The 17,757-nt window shown below is 36.7% G+C and overlaps 2 protein-coding genes across 4 annotated transcripts in view; one reads left to right on the forward strand and one right to left on the reverse strand.

The window, feature by feature from the left end:
- Positions 1-7,053, forward strand: part of mccc1 (methylcrotonoyl-CoA carboxylase 1 (alpha)) — a 45,087-nt gene extending 38,034 nt beyond the window's left edge. Inside the window, exons 15-19 of the mRNA XM_039759258.1 lie at positions 136-185; positions 3,038-3,175; positions 3,284-3,391; positions 4,259-4,330; positions 6,816-7,053. Of these exons, the coding sequence (XP_039615192.1) occupies positions 136-185; positions 3,038-3,175; positions 3,284-3,391; positions 4,259-4,330; positions 6,816-6,935 (488 nt within the window). The 3' untranslated portion in view covers positions 6,936-7,053. The remainder of the gene's footprint in view (positions 1-135; positions 186-3,037; positions 3,176-3,283; positions 3,392-4,258; positions 4,331-6,815) is intronic.
- Positions 7,054-7,243: 190 nt separating this feature from the next.
- LOC120532823 overlaps positions 7,244-17,757 on the reverse strand; it is a 31,452-nt gene continuing 20,938 nt past the window's right edge. For all 3 annotated transcript variants that reach the window (XM_039759247.1, XM_039759240.1, XM_039759230.1), the window contains 3 exons: positions 17,559-17,691; positions 13,035-13,188; positions 7,244-11,143 (listed from right to left, as the gene is read on the reverse strand). In XM_039759247.1, the coding sequence (XP_039615181.1) occupies positions 9,667-11,143; positions 13,035-13,188; positions 17,559-17,691 (1,764 nt within the window). In that variant the 3' untranslated portion in view covers positions 7,244-9,666. The remainder of the gene's footprint in view (positions 11,144-13,034; positions 13,189-17,558; positions 17,692-17,757) is intronic.

Consider the following 17,757-nt stretch of genomic DNA (forward strand, 5'->3'; position numbering starts at 1 on the left):
GCCAGAAAATTAAAAAGAAAGTAAACTTCTGACTTGGCTGTCACAGTCTTCTGACCATAAAGAATAAAGTAAAGTCACTGGAAGGTCCCATCAATGAAAATTATGTTAAATTAATTATCTTTTTTCTTGTCATAGAAGTGGAGGTCTACATTGCTTACAACAGAGATGACACATACAGTGTAAAGGTGAGGTACATTATGGTGCAGATCTGACTTACATTGAACTTGATTGATTAACCAAATTGGTATTTTTAGGGTAAAGATAAATAACACATTCATTTCCCTGTATTTGACTTCCAACTTTTTTCTCTTTTAATTTTATTTTTCTTGTACTACTATCTGTAAGCATTTACTCAGACATTTTTCCAAATTCCTTTATGTGTTCATTACAAAGTCTTGCTGTAGAGATCCGTAATTCACACTATTAATATTAAGGTTTTGCCAGGGCTTTTTTTCCTTTTTTGTGCTTATTCCGTTGTTTTTGTTATGGCTTATTTTGTGATATGCTAATTGTGTTTTATGTTGGTGTTATATTGTATTGTTCTTCTTTATTAATCATTTTCTTTTTTCCTTTTGTTCATATTTTGGCTCCCCTTTTGATCTCTTGTTTTGTAACTTGAATTGGTCTTTTGACCTTTTCATTTGGATTGCTGGTTTTTGGTAGTTTGCCTTTGTTTTAAGTCTTTAAACTTGATTTCTGTTTTCGTTTAGTTTGCCTCTTTTCAAAGGTATCTTTTTTTTCTTTTTAATTCATTCTTGTTTTTTAGGAGTTTTTTAAATTTTATTATGGTTGTTTGGGGCATTAGTACTATTTTTGTTTTCTTTTTGAGAATTTTTTTATTTATCTACTAATAAAATTCAAAGCCCTGACTGACTGACTCACTCACTCCCTCACTCATCATTAATTCTCCAATTTCCCGTGTAGGTAAAAGGCTGAAATTTGGCAAATCATTCCTTACAGCTTACTTTAAAAAAGTTAAGCAGGTTTCATTTTGAAATTCTATGCGTAACAGTCATAACTGAATCCTGCTTAAGTGCATATTTCCGTCCATAGCTTGCAGCTCGGTCGCCGTGTGAGGAGGAGTTGCGTCCCCTATCACCACGCCTCCCACGTAGTTGGCTGCCTGCCTATATTGCATCACCCATCCACACGCCTCCCACGTAATTGACTGCCTGCCCATATAAGCAGCAATCCAAGCTGTGAGAAAACAGTAAAAAGGAGACATGTCAGACGTCGTGCTGCATTTTCTGATGCAGCTAGACGGAAACAACTTTGTGACGCTGCCACCAAATACTCGCAGAAAAATCCACAAGTTAATAGACATGCTGTCGCTAAATACTCGCAAGCAAATCCGCAAGTTCATAGAGATGCTGTCGCTAAATACTTGCAGAAAAATCCACAAGTTAATAGACACGCTGTCGCTAAATTCTCACAGGCAAATCCACAACTTCATAAAGACGCTGCCGCTAAATATTCGCAGGCAAATCCACAAGTTGATACCGGGAATGCCTGTTAAACATCTTAGATTCACGAGTAGCAATTTGGCTGGTGAGATGTCTATCGAGGTGATCACCATCGATCAAAGAACTGTCATTTACCGAGTGGTTTCCATGCCCGGAGATGCCGCCTGACTTTTCCATTCTCTGTGTTACATATTGTACTGACATATCAGGCTCAATCTTTATATCCGGAGGAACATTTTGTCTTATGTATTGAATGACTAGGACACGTTCCAGGTATGGACTGGTGACAGTACAGGAGATAATTATACTACTCAGAGGCACTATAAGAGTGAGATGCTTAAGCCCTTCACCTATGCTTCTACATGTGAGTTGATGGCTGCCGCTGAATTGTTCGGTTGTCGCTTTGAACTGTACCGAAATGGCCAAATATTTTACACCTTTGAAGAATCGCCAATGCCTCTTAAACATCTTAGATTCACACGTGACGATTTGAGTAGTGGACACATTGATGTTTATGAATGTTTCAACTCTCAAAAGCTGGATGCGAGGTTATCGATGAAGCCGGTTGTATGCTTACAATGCTTGACAGATGCCGAATGTCACTTCAACACAAGTCCTGCAAATACTAACGTAATTCAAACAAACCATGAAACTCAAGCCGATTATGACAGGAGCAATTCAAGCTGTGAGAAAGCAGTAAAAAGAAGGTGTGTCAGACGTCGTGCTACATTTTCTGATACAGCTAGACGAAAACAACTTCGTGACGTTGCCGCCAAATACTCGCAGAAAAATCCACAAGTTCATAGACACGCTGCCGCTAAATATTCGCAGACAAATCCACAACTTAATACCGGGAATGCCTGTTAAACATCTTAGATTCACGAGTACCGATTTGGGTAGTGAACACTTTGATGAATGAAACCTGTTATCTTTACAACGGTTGACAAACACGGAATGTAGCTTGAACACAACACAACCTCCAAATATGAACCTGATTGAAAGAAATAATGATAATCAGATCCTTGATGACAGCAACACTCATAACAGTCACAAAACAATTACATTGACAATCATGTTAGGTTATTTTTAAAATGTTTCCTTTTCTTTTTCATAACTTCTTTAACAAACTACTTCTCCGCTGCGAAGCACGGGTATTTTGCTAGTAAAATATATTAAGTAAATATTGTAAGGCATTTTTCATGGTTTTCCTTTCCCTTAAGTGATTTTATAGGCTGTGACTTTTAAAAATGGTAAGCCTTCAGTGATACTTGAAATATTCAAGTCTTTTTTGGGAGCTGAATCACAACAAATGCTACCTGAAAAATAATGTGATTTTAATTAAAAGCTGTGGTTTGCTTGCAGAATGGATATAGCTTTGAGGAATGATAGCATTAGTTGTCTTTGAAACGTTAAAGCAGATACATGGTGAGGTTTTTTAGACTTTATCATTAATTTTTCTGTCGTTGCTCTTTGCTACTGTTTATGTTAACATAGTCAGAATTTTGCAAAGAAACATGAATTGAGATAAATAAAGACCTTGTATGCATAAGTGGATTACAGATTTTTATTTTCAGATTGAAGGAGAGCTATTCCATGTCTCTGGAAGTTTGATTTACAAAGATGGTTCATCCTTCCTGAATTGTTCAGTAAATGGAGTGACTTCAACATCAAAGTTGGTTATCTTGAACAATACAGTTCATCTGTTTTCCATGGTATACTATTAATTTTTTCTTTAGGAAGTGCATGCCAACAATTTGAAGAAATAAATTATTTTTCATTTAGATATAACACTTTCACTTCTTTACCCCTCATTATCCCAGGAGTGCCATGAACAAGTGACCATACCTGTGCCTAAATTCCTGGCCGGGGTTAGCAGCACAGGGTCACAAGGCGGAGCTGTAGCACCTATGACTGGAACAATTGAAAAGGTGATTTTATTTTCACAGATTTCACTTTTTTTTTTAATTTGTTTGCTTAATGAGTGTACTGTAAAATATACTTGCATTTTGTGAGTACAACTTGACTTTCAGTGCAGTATTAAAATTCCAAATTTGTATCCTTAAATGCTTTAAAAGTTTCTAAATATAAATCTTTTATTTCATAAATGTATATATTTTCACTGATGACAAAATTAATTTCCCATTGGAGCAGAAATATGTTACTTTTTTGCATAAAGCATATATTTAACCCATGTAAGAGGGGTTGAAATCTAATGTTTGCAGTGCATCATCCATTGGAATGTATTTTGTATTACAATGTTGTAATAAAATGCTTTGCATTTGTCAGTCCAACAGATGGCGCATTAGAAACATTAGCACTGCATTAGTTCTAGAACCCCAGATACTTTTCCTTTCATTAAGGTCTATTACTGTATAGAAACTCTTGATGTAGCCAGTAGAGCCTGATGAGCAAGAATATGGGTTAAGTATTTCAACATAGTTTTATTACAACGGAAGGAGTATTTAATCTCCTTATTGTATTTTTGTAACATGACAGAAGTCACACTTGATATTCTTTTAAGGAGGTCTTGAAGACCAGGAGGATTGTTCAAGACATGATTCAGACATATGTTAAGCCATTTTACTTAACTTTGCTAAGTCAACTTATGTTTACACTTTTCTAGTTAAATTATCTGGTGTAAATGTGTCTGTTTCTTCCTTGGTGGTGCTTTTGTTATAAAAGTGAAACAATTTCTAAACTATGTGAATAATCTGAAATACTTTAGTGTACTTCAGGGTAGTGTTTTCATGATGGGTGGCTTTATATTAAGTGATGCCTTTATTTTCTGCTTTCAGGTGTTTGTAAAAGAAGGGGATGAAGTAAAGGTTGGAGATCCATTGATGGTGATGATTGCTATGAAAATGGAGGTATGTGAGCTGTTTATGATTGGATGGCATTAAGACATTTTTAGTCTTCCTTATATATGTTAGGTACTCAGTAGTTCCCATGGTGTCTCATTAGCCTGATTTATAATCAAATATCCATCCATCCATCCATTTTCCAACCCGCTGAATCCGAATAGGGTCACGGGGGTCTGCTGGAGCCAATCCCAGCCAACACAGGGCACAAGGCAGGAACCAATCCCGGGCAGGGTGCCAACCCACACACACAAACACACCCACACACCAAGCACACACTAGGGCCAATTCAGAATTGCCAATCCACCTAACCTGCATGTCTTTGGATTGTGGGAGGAAACCGGAGCGCCCGGAGGAAACCCACGCAGACACGGGAGAACATGCAAACTCCACGCAGGGAGGACCCGGGAAGCGAACCCAGGTCTCCTAACTGCGAGGCAGCAGCGCCACCGTGCCGCCTATAATCAAATATTAACTTTAAAATTAAGATTTATAACAAGGTATTTCAATGTACAGTAGCTGTTAATTAAGCCAAATGTTTTATAATTCACCAGACTAATATGAGACAAATGATATGCAAATAGGGAAAATATAGCCTTTAATAATCCTCATGTAAGTGTCTTTTTATAGTAAACAACAAAAAGACTTTTATAAAATCTCCAAAAGAATCCCAGGACCACAGCCAAGGATCTTCAGAAATGTCCTAATAGAGCCATTAGCCAAATTCATTCCTTCGTACCATTACACATGCTTAAGAGCTGTGGCTTTCTTGGAGTGTACCATGAGAAAATATACATTTGTTCCTTCATTTTTCACTAGTCAGACATGGCTACATGGCTTGTAGTACCGTGATTCAGTATAGCTTTTAGGCTGCTAGCCAGAGTACACCTGATTACTTCCCCACACAGTACCCTTTAGGAGAGCTGCAAATCAGAGCAAAGATAGAAAGGCAGATATACTTCTTTTCAGGTTTCACGGTCCATTTCTCCCAAAATATTATCCTGTTCCACACAGTAAGATCAGTAGAAACTGAAAATGAAGAAAGCATTGTGTAACACTGGCTTTACACATTATCAAGTACAATACAACTAAAAATGATTTCTCCTCAGGAATTATTGTACAGTACTATATAATTTCCATATGGGCCATCTTTAGAAAGAACTAGCAGAAAATAATACATTTGCCTTGCAGCTGTAATTAGCACTCTAAAAGCAAATGTGCATTATATAAAAATAAAGTTGTTAGGATTATCCAAATTCCTACTATGGCATACGTACATGTAATAAAGGTGGCTTTTGACTCCAAGCACTCATGGGTAACAGGCTAACAGTAGAAACATAAAAAATAAAAAAAGCAGTTATATATGCAGAATACTTAATATGCAAATATCTGACATAGTTTCAAAGTGTGTAAATAAAATGGTAACTTATTGAACAGTTTAAAAATCTAATTTATAACTTTTGGTTTTAGACAGTTCATTGGTCTGTAAAAATGAATCTTTGTACAGTCAAGTTATATGAAATGGTTTTGTTGATATATGTATGATTTGGTAAACCATTTGCAGTACCATTGAGATGGATCAAATTTTCTACAGCAGAGTGACCCAGATTGACTCTATTGTGAGTACATTTTGATGCAACTGTTAGGTGTGTATACTACGAGTCCAAACATAACCATACATATCAAATGTTGTGAGTAGCACTGGTTTGGAGCTGATTCAGTTGTATAGCTATACCGATTGCTTGTACGACTTCTGAAGAGACCACACTGCCTCGTGTACAGTCCAACACGTGAACGTGCCTGTGAATCCAAATTCACCGCTAGTTGTGACAGTACTGTATACTTAAATGTGAAACCATTAATGAAATGGTGTGGACATGCAAGCTTCATGGCTAGTAAACTACATATTGGCCAACAGTGCTTTTGTACCACTCGATTCAAGATGGTAGAATACTTCACAGGGGGCTTAAAATTACAACCATAGCAGATGTTAATGCAGTGTCCCTTGTGAAATTGTTATCAGAGCCTAAATTCAATAATTAACCATTTTGCCACACAGTCTTATAGTAAGTATGCTACTGGATAATACATTATATCCCGAACAAGAGAAAAGACTACTTTATCAAAAATACAGTGCTGGGTCCTTTAGATGATTATTACTTAAGTGTCCTGAAAAATTCTTAACTTGCATCCTACATCTACATTTAGTTTAATAATATCGTACCTTTGTTTGGGTTGTTTTAAATCTATTTGGGTAACCTTATAAATGCCTAATGGAGCTGTTTACATTACATTATTCTACAAGTCAATTGAAGTTAAGTGAAACACTATGCTAGTAGTGGGAATACTTTTACCAGAATTTAAAGCTAATAAAAAAATGAGCTTTTGTTAACTTTTAATAGATATTGTTTTGTCTTTTAATACATTGGGGACTCAAACTATTTGAATTAATTATTATTAACTGAAATGATTTACTTTTTTTTTTTTTTTGCAGCATACCATTAGAGCACCAAAGGCTGGAGTGATCAAAAAAGTATTTTTTAAAGAAGGTTCCCAAGCCAGTAGACATGCAGCACTCATTGAACTAGAGGAAAAAAATGTAGTTTCAGACTAAGGCTTTAAAAACTAATCTTAATTCATAATGTTTAGTATACTCTGTGTTATTATTTTATAGTGTTATTTGTTGAATCAATTTTCTGTGGAACAAAAAATAAAAAGTTGCTTAATTTTTTTCCCTTTTCTCTTCTCTGTTTTAAGAAGAATTGTCTATTTTATCATTTATTTTCAATTATTTTTTATGCTATTTATTTTGAACACTTTGCTACTTCTTATAGGAGTATTTAGAAAATCCAGATACTTAAAATTCATTCTCATTCCTGTGCTGTTTTGCACATTTACTTCTTTATTCAGTACTTTGAAATTTTATGTTTGGGTTTAAAGAGGTAGCACATTTTTAAAGGATGATTGTGGTAATTTTATATTAATAAAAAGAGATCTTAACAGCTCCATAAATGCACATTATGAGTTCTTATTAAACTAAGGTTGTGCTGAAATCTGCTCTTGGGTGTTGCATTATTTTTCAGACATTCTGATATTTAAAATATAATATTTCATTGTTTATTTTCTTTATATGTGCATTTACGCTAGTAGTATATTAGTCACAGTAATGTATATTACAGTAGTGGAACAGTATCAGCCCTCCAGTCCTCAAATAAGATGGAATGGAAAACAATCAGATCGACATGAGGGCTTATAATGGATAGGCATCAGGGTAGTAAAATGAATAGGCTGTTTGTAGTGAACACATCAGCAATAGTATTTGATGTTGTAACACTATAACATTTTCGGTTTTGTATAAAATCAGTTTGGAAGTACATTTTAATTTCTTAAACCTGTCTGTCCTCTGTCTGTGCTGTTTGTTTTTCTTCATCTTGAACTGGTGTTATATTTTTAAATGCTTGGGCTAAGTATTGGCAGCTTCAATGAAATTCTGTAATTTTCAAAGCAAATGAGGTGAGATTTATTTTCAGGCCTTAAAAGTCTTGGTATAAACACTTCACCGTAAACTATAAAGACTGGAGTAGGTTTCAGGTAAGTCTTTGTCTAAGTGGTGTAATCCACCAATATAATTATAAACTTGATTATGAATTCTGAATACGTAGGCATGGTATCCTGGGGGATTATCAACAGGGGCTCTCATGGATAGAAAAGATAAGAGGTGGTTGATACTGTGCATGTGTTGTAAATAATGGTGTCTTTCATTTCTTATAGAAGTTATAAATTCATTTAATAGTCAAGCGGTACGCATCAAATGTACAAAGTTTTGTGCATAATAACAGCATTGGTCTTGTGTAAAAGAGTTGTGGAAGTACTTATTAACTTCTTGAACCTGTCTTTCATCTGCCTGTGCTTGTAGTTTTTCTTCTTGTTCAGCTTGGGTGTAAGGGCTGTTTTTGTTAATATTACCCTGTACTTTTCTAAGCAAATGAGAGAAATGTCTACATCCTTAGGCCATGAAAATGTTTGCTTATGTGCTTCATCTGAACTGGTATGTACATAAGTTATAGAACCTGAGTGTCTGTGTATTATGCTTGTTTTTTTCATCCTCAATTCATGAACACATATGCACTGTATTTTAAATAGTCTGCAATGGATGCAAAAGATAAGGAGCTGTTGATACTGTGCATGTGTTCTAAATTTATTTATTGTTGCAATTCTAGTAGAAGTTGGGGCCAATCTCTGTGTTTGTTATGTGCAGCAATGTCCATCTTGTGTCATTCATCTTGCTTTTGGCCTGATGGTGATGTTGCTGTTTTTTCTTGGCCAAATAGGGTGTGTCACTTTATTTTGGGAGCAGAGTCTTAAGTTTGTGCAGGAAGCTGTCAGTGTTTGTCACATCTGCATTCTGTCCTGTATTTGACATGTATGTCATTGGTGTGTGGAATGTGCCCAACAGTCACTGGCAGTCACCGGTGTAGTTTGTCTTGTAGGCATGATGGTGTGCACTTCGCAGAGTTGAGTATGTCTGTGTTTCTGCATACTTCAAGGAGTTTGTCATGGGTGGTTCCTGTCAGCAAGGCCAACATACCTGTGCCTGTTAAGTTTTTGTTACAGACATATGATGTGATCACTCAGCTGTCATTTTCATGTCCACTAAGTCACACACGTGAGTCTTGGTGCGCTGCAGCATCTCCACTGGCCTTGAGAAGGAGTTGCAGCTGAATTTCAAGGCCACCTTTGACCAGATATCCAAATCATGGGTTGTGTTGTGTCTGTCATGGTGTAAGCTATTGACTGAAAGCAAGATGAAGCTTCAAGGTCCAGGATTGTATGAGTTTTTCATGATAAATAGACAACTCGTAGAATTATATATATGTTTAGATTATAAATAGTATTTTTGACTGTAAAATGTTGTTTTCAATAATATATTGTGATTACTTGAGAATAACAACTATTATTGTATAACATTTAAATTTTAATGGTTTAAATTTACAGATTACAATTCATCTAATTTTCTTCTGTGTTTTGAAAACATTTCATCTTATGCTGATGAGGCACAAAGAAGTAAGCTTTGTTAAACGGTGACAGCAGTAAGTTCATTGCTGTCGTAAATATGTACTGTAAGTATGTGTTCTTTACCATGTCACTAGGTACTGTAACATGCACTATTTTAATAATTGTTCTATTGATGATATGCCCAGGAGCTGTTGAAACACAATTTTTCATTTTTAAAGTTTTTTGAATGATGTACATGTGGTTATGTAACAACAAAACGTCAGAGCACCCTCCATATGATAATGTCCACAAACATTAAGAGTTTGCCTTTTACATCTGTATTAAGCTCATTATTGAGGGAACGTTACTGGCTCAGCATAACTGTACACTTTATATTTCCAGGGAAAGTCTTTGCTACTCTGCTCACTAAGGCCCATTGAAGGCAAACCTATTTGCTTGCATAAGTGCACTTCTGAAGTTGTCTTAGCTGTAGGCTCAGACTTGGTGACCACTCCACATTCTTTAATCTTTGTATCTTGAACCTTTAGTATAGCCCCACTTTCTTTCAGAACAGGGTTTTTAGAAAAAGTGGTGGTCATCCTGTCATCAGTGAGCGAAATAACTTGTAAGACTCTTTGTTGACACATCTGTGAATTGTCTTCATTGGTTGTTCGTTGAAGGGAAGGATCATTTAAGTCTCCTGTGTTTGCTGCTGCAACGATGACAACAGTAGGTGGAGGTCTGAGATTTTCATGAAGTGTTAGTCCAGGGACAGGTTTCTGGCTTATTTTAGTTTCTGGCTTTGCCCTTTCTTGGCTGTCTGTTAGCTGCATGGGAACATTTCCAAAGAGATTTGTTCTTGCCAAGTGTGCAGGCAGGCTTTGACAATTTGTGCTTTGCTGATATTTTTCAGAATAACTGTATATATGATTAATTTGGTTGGGTTCCAAGTATCCATGTGCTTGTACTGGTAATTTTGGAGATATCCTTTGAGCTATGTGCATTTGATTTCTGTTATCCTGCTGCTTTTTCTTATTAGATATGTGTACTTCCTTAGTTGGGGATCCCAAAGTGCCACTTTCAGCACGTGGGTCTTGTTGCTGGGTTTGTTGAGTCTGCATCAAGTCAGATTCTAGGGACACCATTTCAGATTTCGCAAAATCCTCATTTTGCACCTTCATGACTGTTTTGGTAGTATTTGCCCGTAACACAGTTAAATCTGGGCCTGGACCTTTATCAGTTGTCTGAATAGGGAACACTCTGTTATTAGGAAATGCATCATGTAGAAAAGTACTGTGTGAAACTTGAACTTGTAAATCAGGTGGTGTCTCCATTTCTAATTTTTTAGGATTAGTTTGGCTTAAACTACAAGTATATTCATTACCTTCAACAAAAATACCACTTTTGTCTTTTTCTAACATTGGAGTCTCTTCCACTGTTTCTTTGACAGAATTTCTGTTTTGAACCTGTAGGGGTTTGAGAGCATGACGACATATTTTCTTTGAAATAGCATTTTTTCCTTCAGGTTCATTAATAGTGGGCTTTTCTAAGATATTTTTCAATCCTAATTTTGTAAACCTAGCCTGAAGTAGCTGAAACCGTGTTGGTCGAGGTTTCTTTGGCATAGTTACTTTACCCAGTCTATTGTTTTCCAGACTTGTAGATTTGGAGCTTTCTTTCTGAGCAAGGTCCTTTTCAAGTATTGCCATGTAATTCAAAAGATTGTTAATTTCATCCAGAGTACGCTTGTTGGATAATTTCTTAACTATGTGTCTTAAGCTAGTAGAAGCATCATAGCAAGATGTGAATTCTTCACCAAGATAAGCCCTGAAAGTAGAATGATTTTGCTGTTAGCAAACAAAAATGCTTAAGTCTAAATAACTATTTTAAAAATGCTTCAAAGGGTAAAAGTGAGAGTGGCACAAGACATCAATTGCAAAAGATGTTCTACTTCTGCTAAAACTGTTGGGCGCAAGGTTCCACCAGCCACTAACAACCTTAAGAAACAAAGGAGTACTATTGGGGAGTGGGCTTAGCAAAAGCTGAGGTCAATCTTCTCTACCAACCAAATGGTACAAGAGAAACCCAGCATTAGAAAATGGACCTTTTATTTTATATATACATATATATTTTATATATGCTATATATATATATATATATATATATATATATATATATATATATGTGTGTGTGTGTGTGTATATATATATATATATATGTGTATGTGTATATGTATATATATATATGTGTATATATATACGTATATATATAAATAAAAAGGTAGCTCAGTTTTTGCTACAGATGTCTGGTGCTGTACAATGGCTGACCTTGCACTCTGACCCCAAAGGGCATACAAAAACTAATAAATTCCTAATACAACAAATTGTATAAGGCGAAAATGAAGAACAAAAAACAACATAGAAAAACCCTATAAATAAATTCTAGAGCTTAGAGTGTAGTAGAACTTTGAACCACCAGAGGGCACCATGTCATGATGTCCTAAGTGTTTATTAAATTACCTGACTACCCACTATAAAATCAATTATCTTAAAATCCACACTTGTTTGGTCTTAATTTTTCAAAAACTTCCTGGAAACCAACCAGTGAGATGAATTTGTTAAATAGGCAATAGTCTAAAAATGGTATTTTTAAGTACATAATATGCCAAACCACATTTCTGACCTAGCCTCCTAAAGTTTCTGTTACAAATAACTCATGATCAGTAAAATGATTTTTCAGGTCAAGATAAATTTAAGTAAAAAAAAAAATATATATAATATATATTACATTTTCTGTAAATTTCATTGTCATTTATATTTTTAAATAGCTTTTTGTCATCATGTTTGATGCATCGACAATCAATATTTTAAATAAATTTTTATTCTTATTTTTTCTATCTTTCTCGGCACAATAAAAGTTTATATTAAATGCATTAAAAAACTGTTTGTTTGGAGTACAGTGAGACCACAGTATTTTACCTCTCTGTCCCTTGTCCAATGTCCCTATATGCTTCAAAAGGGCTGCAAATGTGTCCCTACCAAAAACATCCAAGGTGTTTTTTCTAAATGACTATTGCCTGGTGGCACTAACCTCAGTGGTCATGAAGTGTACAAAGGGACTGGTAATGGGACACACCAACAGCATGGTACATTACCACGTATTCTGGGTTTCTTTTCATCCCTAAGCAATGTTAGAGCCTAAGCTGCTTTAATTCTGCTCTCTACCATACAAAGCTGCTTTTCTGCTGCCTTAGATCACCAAAGAGGTTGTTAATAATGCTTTATCTGCAAGTTAAAATGTTTCTTAGCCAGAACCCCAATAATACTGCCAGAAAGGAACAGAACAAGTTTATGTTTTCCTTTTGGCAGTAGTGGATATACTGTGCATAATGCTAATAGCATATACCTTTTAAATGGTGAAAATAGACTTATTAAAATATCCTTATAAATGAAACACTGGGCCTGTACCATAATTATATTAATTTCACAATTTAGTATGATATATAGTAAATAGGGAAGTAGTACAAATGTAATATGCTTTATTCACTTCTCTAAAAATGTCTGTCCTATAAATACATTTTTGCCAGTGTGCTGAAGTCTGGAGATTCCCTTAAGGCCTGCACATTTTCCTACACACTAAATCAGTCCAAATGATGTAAATGCAATTTAAAAACCTTGATAATTTCACCACCATTCAGGAATGTCAAACCCAATGTTACCTCTTTCCATTGGCTACATGGTATAGCTCCTGTCCAAGCTGCTTCATTTTATTCCTTAGCACCAGCTTTTGTAGGCAACATTTGGGAACTTTTCCTGTGCCATACAAAAGGCCGTATAAACATCCAGCAATAGTCGCAACAGATTCAGTGTCTCCTAAAATAAAAACAGAATTTTTTCATTAATTTGGTTATTGTGGATAAAACACACCCACAAAGGTGAGTCTGTTAAAGTAACTGGTGATTCTAAATTGCCCCAGTGTGAGTGAACAGGAGATGGGATGTATGATTGGGACTTGCGATGGTGGACCATGATCCTGTGGATTACGCACATTTGAGAATATCATGTTATGTTATGCTATTATGGGTAAGCAGAAAAAAAACATATATATTTTCCTATATACATGTTATCAGCTGCAAAAACTCAGAAGTACCAAGTGTTCTTTATTAAATTCCAGAACTAATGCCAGATTTTTGGCAGACATTATAAAGCAAACTTTAAAAAGAAGGGATTTATAATACAGTGCTCCAAAAAATTAAGGGGACACTTAAATCACTCGTCAGATCTAGATGAACAAAATATTCATGTGGAAAATCTTTACTGAGTAATACTGTGTAATTTGTTGAGAACAAAAAATTGAAATCAGAGGCTGATCCAATATGCGTGAATTTAATGACGCTAACTCGTATTGTGACTCAGAAGTGTATATGACCCACACATTCATGTACGCTCTCCTGACAACACCTGGGCATGCTCCTGATGAGACAATGGATGGTGTCCTGGGGGATCCCCTCCCAGACCTGGATCAGGGCATCAGTGAGCTCCTGGACAGTCTGTGTCATTACTGGGAGGCATTAGATACTCCGATGCATAACATTCCAGAGGGTCTCAATTGGATTTAGGTCTGGGAAATGTGCTGGCCAGTCAACGGCGCCAATGCCTTTGTCTTCCAGGAACTGTCTACACACTCTGGCCAGATGTGGCTGGCCATTGTCCTGCTCCACGTGGAACCCAGGGTCCACTCCACCAGTCTGATGTTTGACAGTGGCTCTGAGGAGTTCATCCCAGCACCAAACAGCAGCTAGGGCACCATTGCCTAGCATGTGGAGGTCTGTGCACCATTCCAAGAATATGCCTCCCCAGACCATCCCTGACCCACCACCCAACCAGTCATGCTGATTGATGTTACAGGTTGCATAATGTTCACTACGGCGTCTCCAGACGCTTCCTCGTCTGTTACATGTACTCCGTGTGAACCTGCTCTCATCTGTGAAGAGAATGAGGTGCCAATGGCCAAGCTGCCAATTGTAATATTCTCTGTTGAATGCCATCAGAGATGCACAATGATGGGTTGTGAGCACAGGCCCCACTGAGGACCCCAGGCCACATACCATACTCATGGAATCAGTTTCTGACAGTTTGTTCAGAAACATGCACACCAGTAGCCAGCTGCAGGTCATTTTGTTGGGCTCTGGCAATGCTCCTCCTGTTCCTCCTCGCATAAAGAAGAAGATATTGGTGTTGCTGCTGGGTTAATGCCCTTCTGTCCAGCTCTCCTCTTGTAATGGTCCATCCCCTGATATCCCTTCCATGCTCTTGAGACTGTGCTGAGAAACACAGCAAACATTCTTGCAATGGTACATATGCATGTGCCATCCTAGAGGAGCTGGACTACCTCTGCAACCTGAATTGGCTGCAGGTACCATGTCATGCTACCAATTAGTGACAAGGACACTAGCAAAACACAAAACTAGAGAAGAATCGGTCAGGAAGGCAAAGGAGACAGCAATTGTACTACCAAGAGGCTGTGAGAGCAGCAAAATCTAAACAGTTATCTTGTTTAATTGCAAATACTGCCTCGAGACCTGGATTTCTTTTTAGCACCATGAACACTCTCTCAAACCCCTTGTCAGCAGCTTCCCCAAGTGTACCCCCAAGATCTGTGAGCTAAAGTATTTCTCAATTTCATTTTGAATAAAATTCAAATCATTTGATCCAGCATTATTCATTCAGGTTCTGATCACTGCGTGCTAAAACCAACTCCCTTTAGGCCAGTTCACAGCCGTCTTGCTCTTTTTCAATCAGTTTCCTCTCCTCCGCTAGCCGATATAGTCGTGCATATGAAACCTTACAATTATCCACTAGATATTTTACCTTCACAGCTGTTTAAAGATATTTTCAGAGTCATTACTCCCAATTGTTTTGACTATTATTTACAACTGCCTAAAATCTGGTATAATGCCAGACAACTTCAAACATTCAATTGTTGAGCCACAGCTGCTAGGAGCCTACACTTGATAACACAGTTCTTTCAAACTACAGGCCTGTTTCTAAGCTACTATTCCTGTCCAAAATTATGAAAAAAGTGGTGTCTTTGCAGTTACTTTCATATCTGGAGGATAACAATTTATGTGAAGTATTTCAATCAAGTTTTAACAACAACAACAACAACATTTATTTATATAGCACATTTTCATACAAGCAGTAGCTCAAAGTGCTTTACATAATAAAGAATAGAAAAATAAAAGACACAAGACGAAAACAAAATAAATCAACATTAATTAACATCGAATAAGAGTAAGGTTCAATGGCCAGGGGGGACAGAAAAAACAAAAAAACTCCAGACGGCTGGAGAAAAAATAAAATCTGTAGGGATTTAAACAACTTCATAGTAGAGAATCCGCTTTGTTGAAGATGACTGATGATATTCAATTAACCTCGGACTCAGGTTCTTGTGTAATTTTAGTTCTATTGGATCTTAGTGCAACATTTGACATGGTGGACCATGGGGTTCTGTTAAAACAGTTTGAGTATGTAGTCAGAATTCATGGGTGTGCACTGAAATGGGGTGAGTCCTATCTTAACACTAGATCCATACCTGTTAACATACTGTAGATGTTAATTTCTCTCAGCCAAAATCTCTCATATAGTGCGTTCCACAATGTTCCATTTTGGCCCTTCTTTTATTTGCCCTATATCTACTCCTCCTGGGGACCATCTTTCTCAAACATAGTGTGTCGCTTTCCATTACTATGCTGATGATACCCAGCTATACCTCAAAGCCAAATCTAACATCATTTCATTGGCAAAAAAGCTGATTGAATGCCTTGATGATATTAAATATTGGATTGCACAAAACATCTTACATCTAAATGAAAATGAAACAGAGGTCATTATTTTTGGTTATAACTCATCCACTCCTGAAACCTGCACTCAGTTTGGCTCCTTGTCAGCAACATAATTCATTCATAATGACATCAGGAACCTGGGTATCATCTTTGAGTCGTCATTAAATTTTGATAAACAAATTTCCATGGTAGTAAAGTCCAGTTTTTAGCAAATGAGGCAAATCGCAAAACTAAAATCTATTCTCTCACAGAAGGACTTGGAAACAGTCATTCATCCTTTTATCACATCTCGGCTAGGTTTATTGTAACTCCTTATATGTGGGATTGCCCAAATTCGCTTTGTAGCATGTGGGATCTGAGGCAAGTGTTTAATAACTATTCTTGTCTAATAATCAGCACATCCTCTCAGTTATATACTTAATAGAATCCATAAATAGTATAGCAGAGCAGCCCCTTTATCTGCCAGTCTTAAAATAATTGATTGTTCATTCATTATTGAAAATAAGGCCGTCCTTTCCTTTCTGATCATAATAAAAATATAGAAATAGAAAAACTATATACCCTAGAAAAATTGGTGATGTTATAGAAAAAGAAAATCAGCCAACCCGTGTTTTTTTTTTATTTGCTAGTAATAATGCTTTATAGACATCAGGTTAGCTCAGCACTGACAAGTTGTTGCACACAGAATTGCAGTTCATGAAGATGAATGCCACAAGCAGAATCAGGCCATTGACTAAACTGTAGCTGTAATCATGCAGGGGCCCTTGGTTGTAAAATACTGTGGAAAACTGCGATGTCCTCTTGGTGGTCTGACTGCAATGTGCAGCTCTGGTCCAGCTCACAAATAATAAACAGTTAAGTGCCAGTATGGCATACCAGCTCACTTCAAGCCATAGGTACAGTACTACACAAGCTAGGGGGGATGGTGTGCCTTGGTCAGTTTAAATGCTTGCAGTAACAGATTCTTCTTAAACTAACTTAAACTGTTGAAAGGATGGTGATGTTCATGGAAAAGTCACTAAGATTTTTGGGCCAATTAAGAAAGAAAAGATGGAGAGTGAGGACCATGATATCCATTAGTCATAGGTGTATGTGACTAATGGATATCATTATGGATATTAAGAAAGGAAGAATCCGATAGTTAGGACATTAGGAAAAAATGTAGCAAATAGAATGGTCAAGAAAGTATATCAAGGGCAACCTGGTGAGAGTAGACAAAAAGGACATCCAAGCATATCCGAACAAAATGCAGGAGAGATTCTGAAATATTGTAATAAAGAGGTAAGAAGAGACTAGCTGCAGAAGCTAGTTGTATCAGGAATTTTTTGATCTCCATTTTCCATGAAAACATGAAGCTAAATACTTTTGGTTTTGTCTGACATCCTTAAACTGACTTACCTTCATGAGACATTGCCATCTGACAAAGCTTGTTCCAGTCATTTCCAGAAGATAAGAAGGCATCATAGACAACAAGTGTTATTTCAAGATGGCTGTCTCTCCCAGATAACTCCGAGCACCAGCGTCTGTGCAGCTGTCACGAAAAACACATTGTATCAGCAAGTGAGAATCATCAACCACAATCCAACATTCCTGACCC

The sequence above is a fragment of the Polypterus senegalus genome, chromosome 1 (assembly GCF_016835505.1).
Source record: "Polypterus senegalus isolate Bchr_013 chromosome 1, ASM1683550v1, whole genome shotgun sequence".
NCBI lineage: Eukaryota > Metazoa > Chordata > Cladistia > Polypteriformes > Polypteridae > Polypterus > Polypterus senegalus.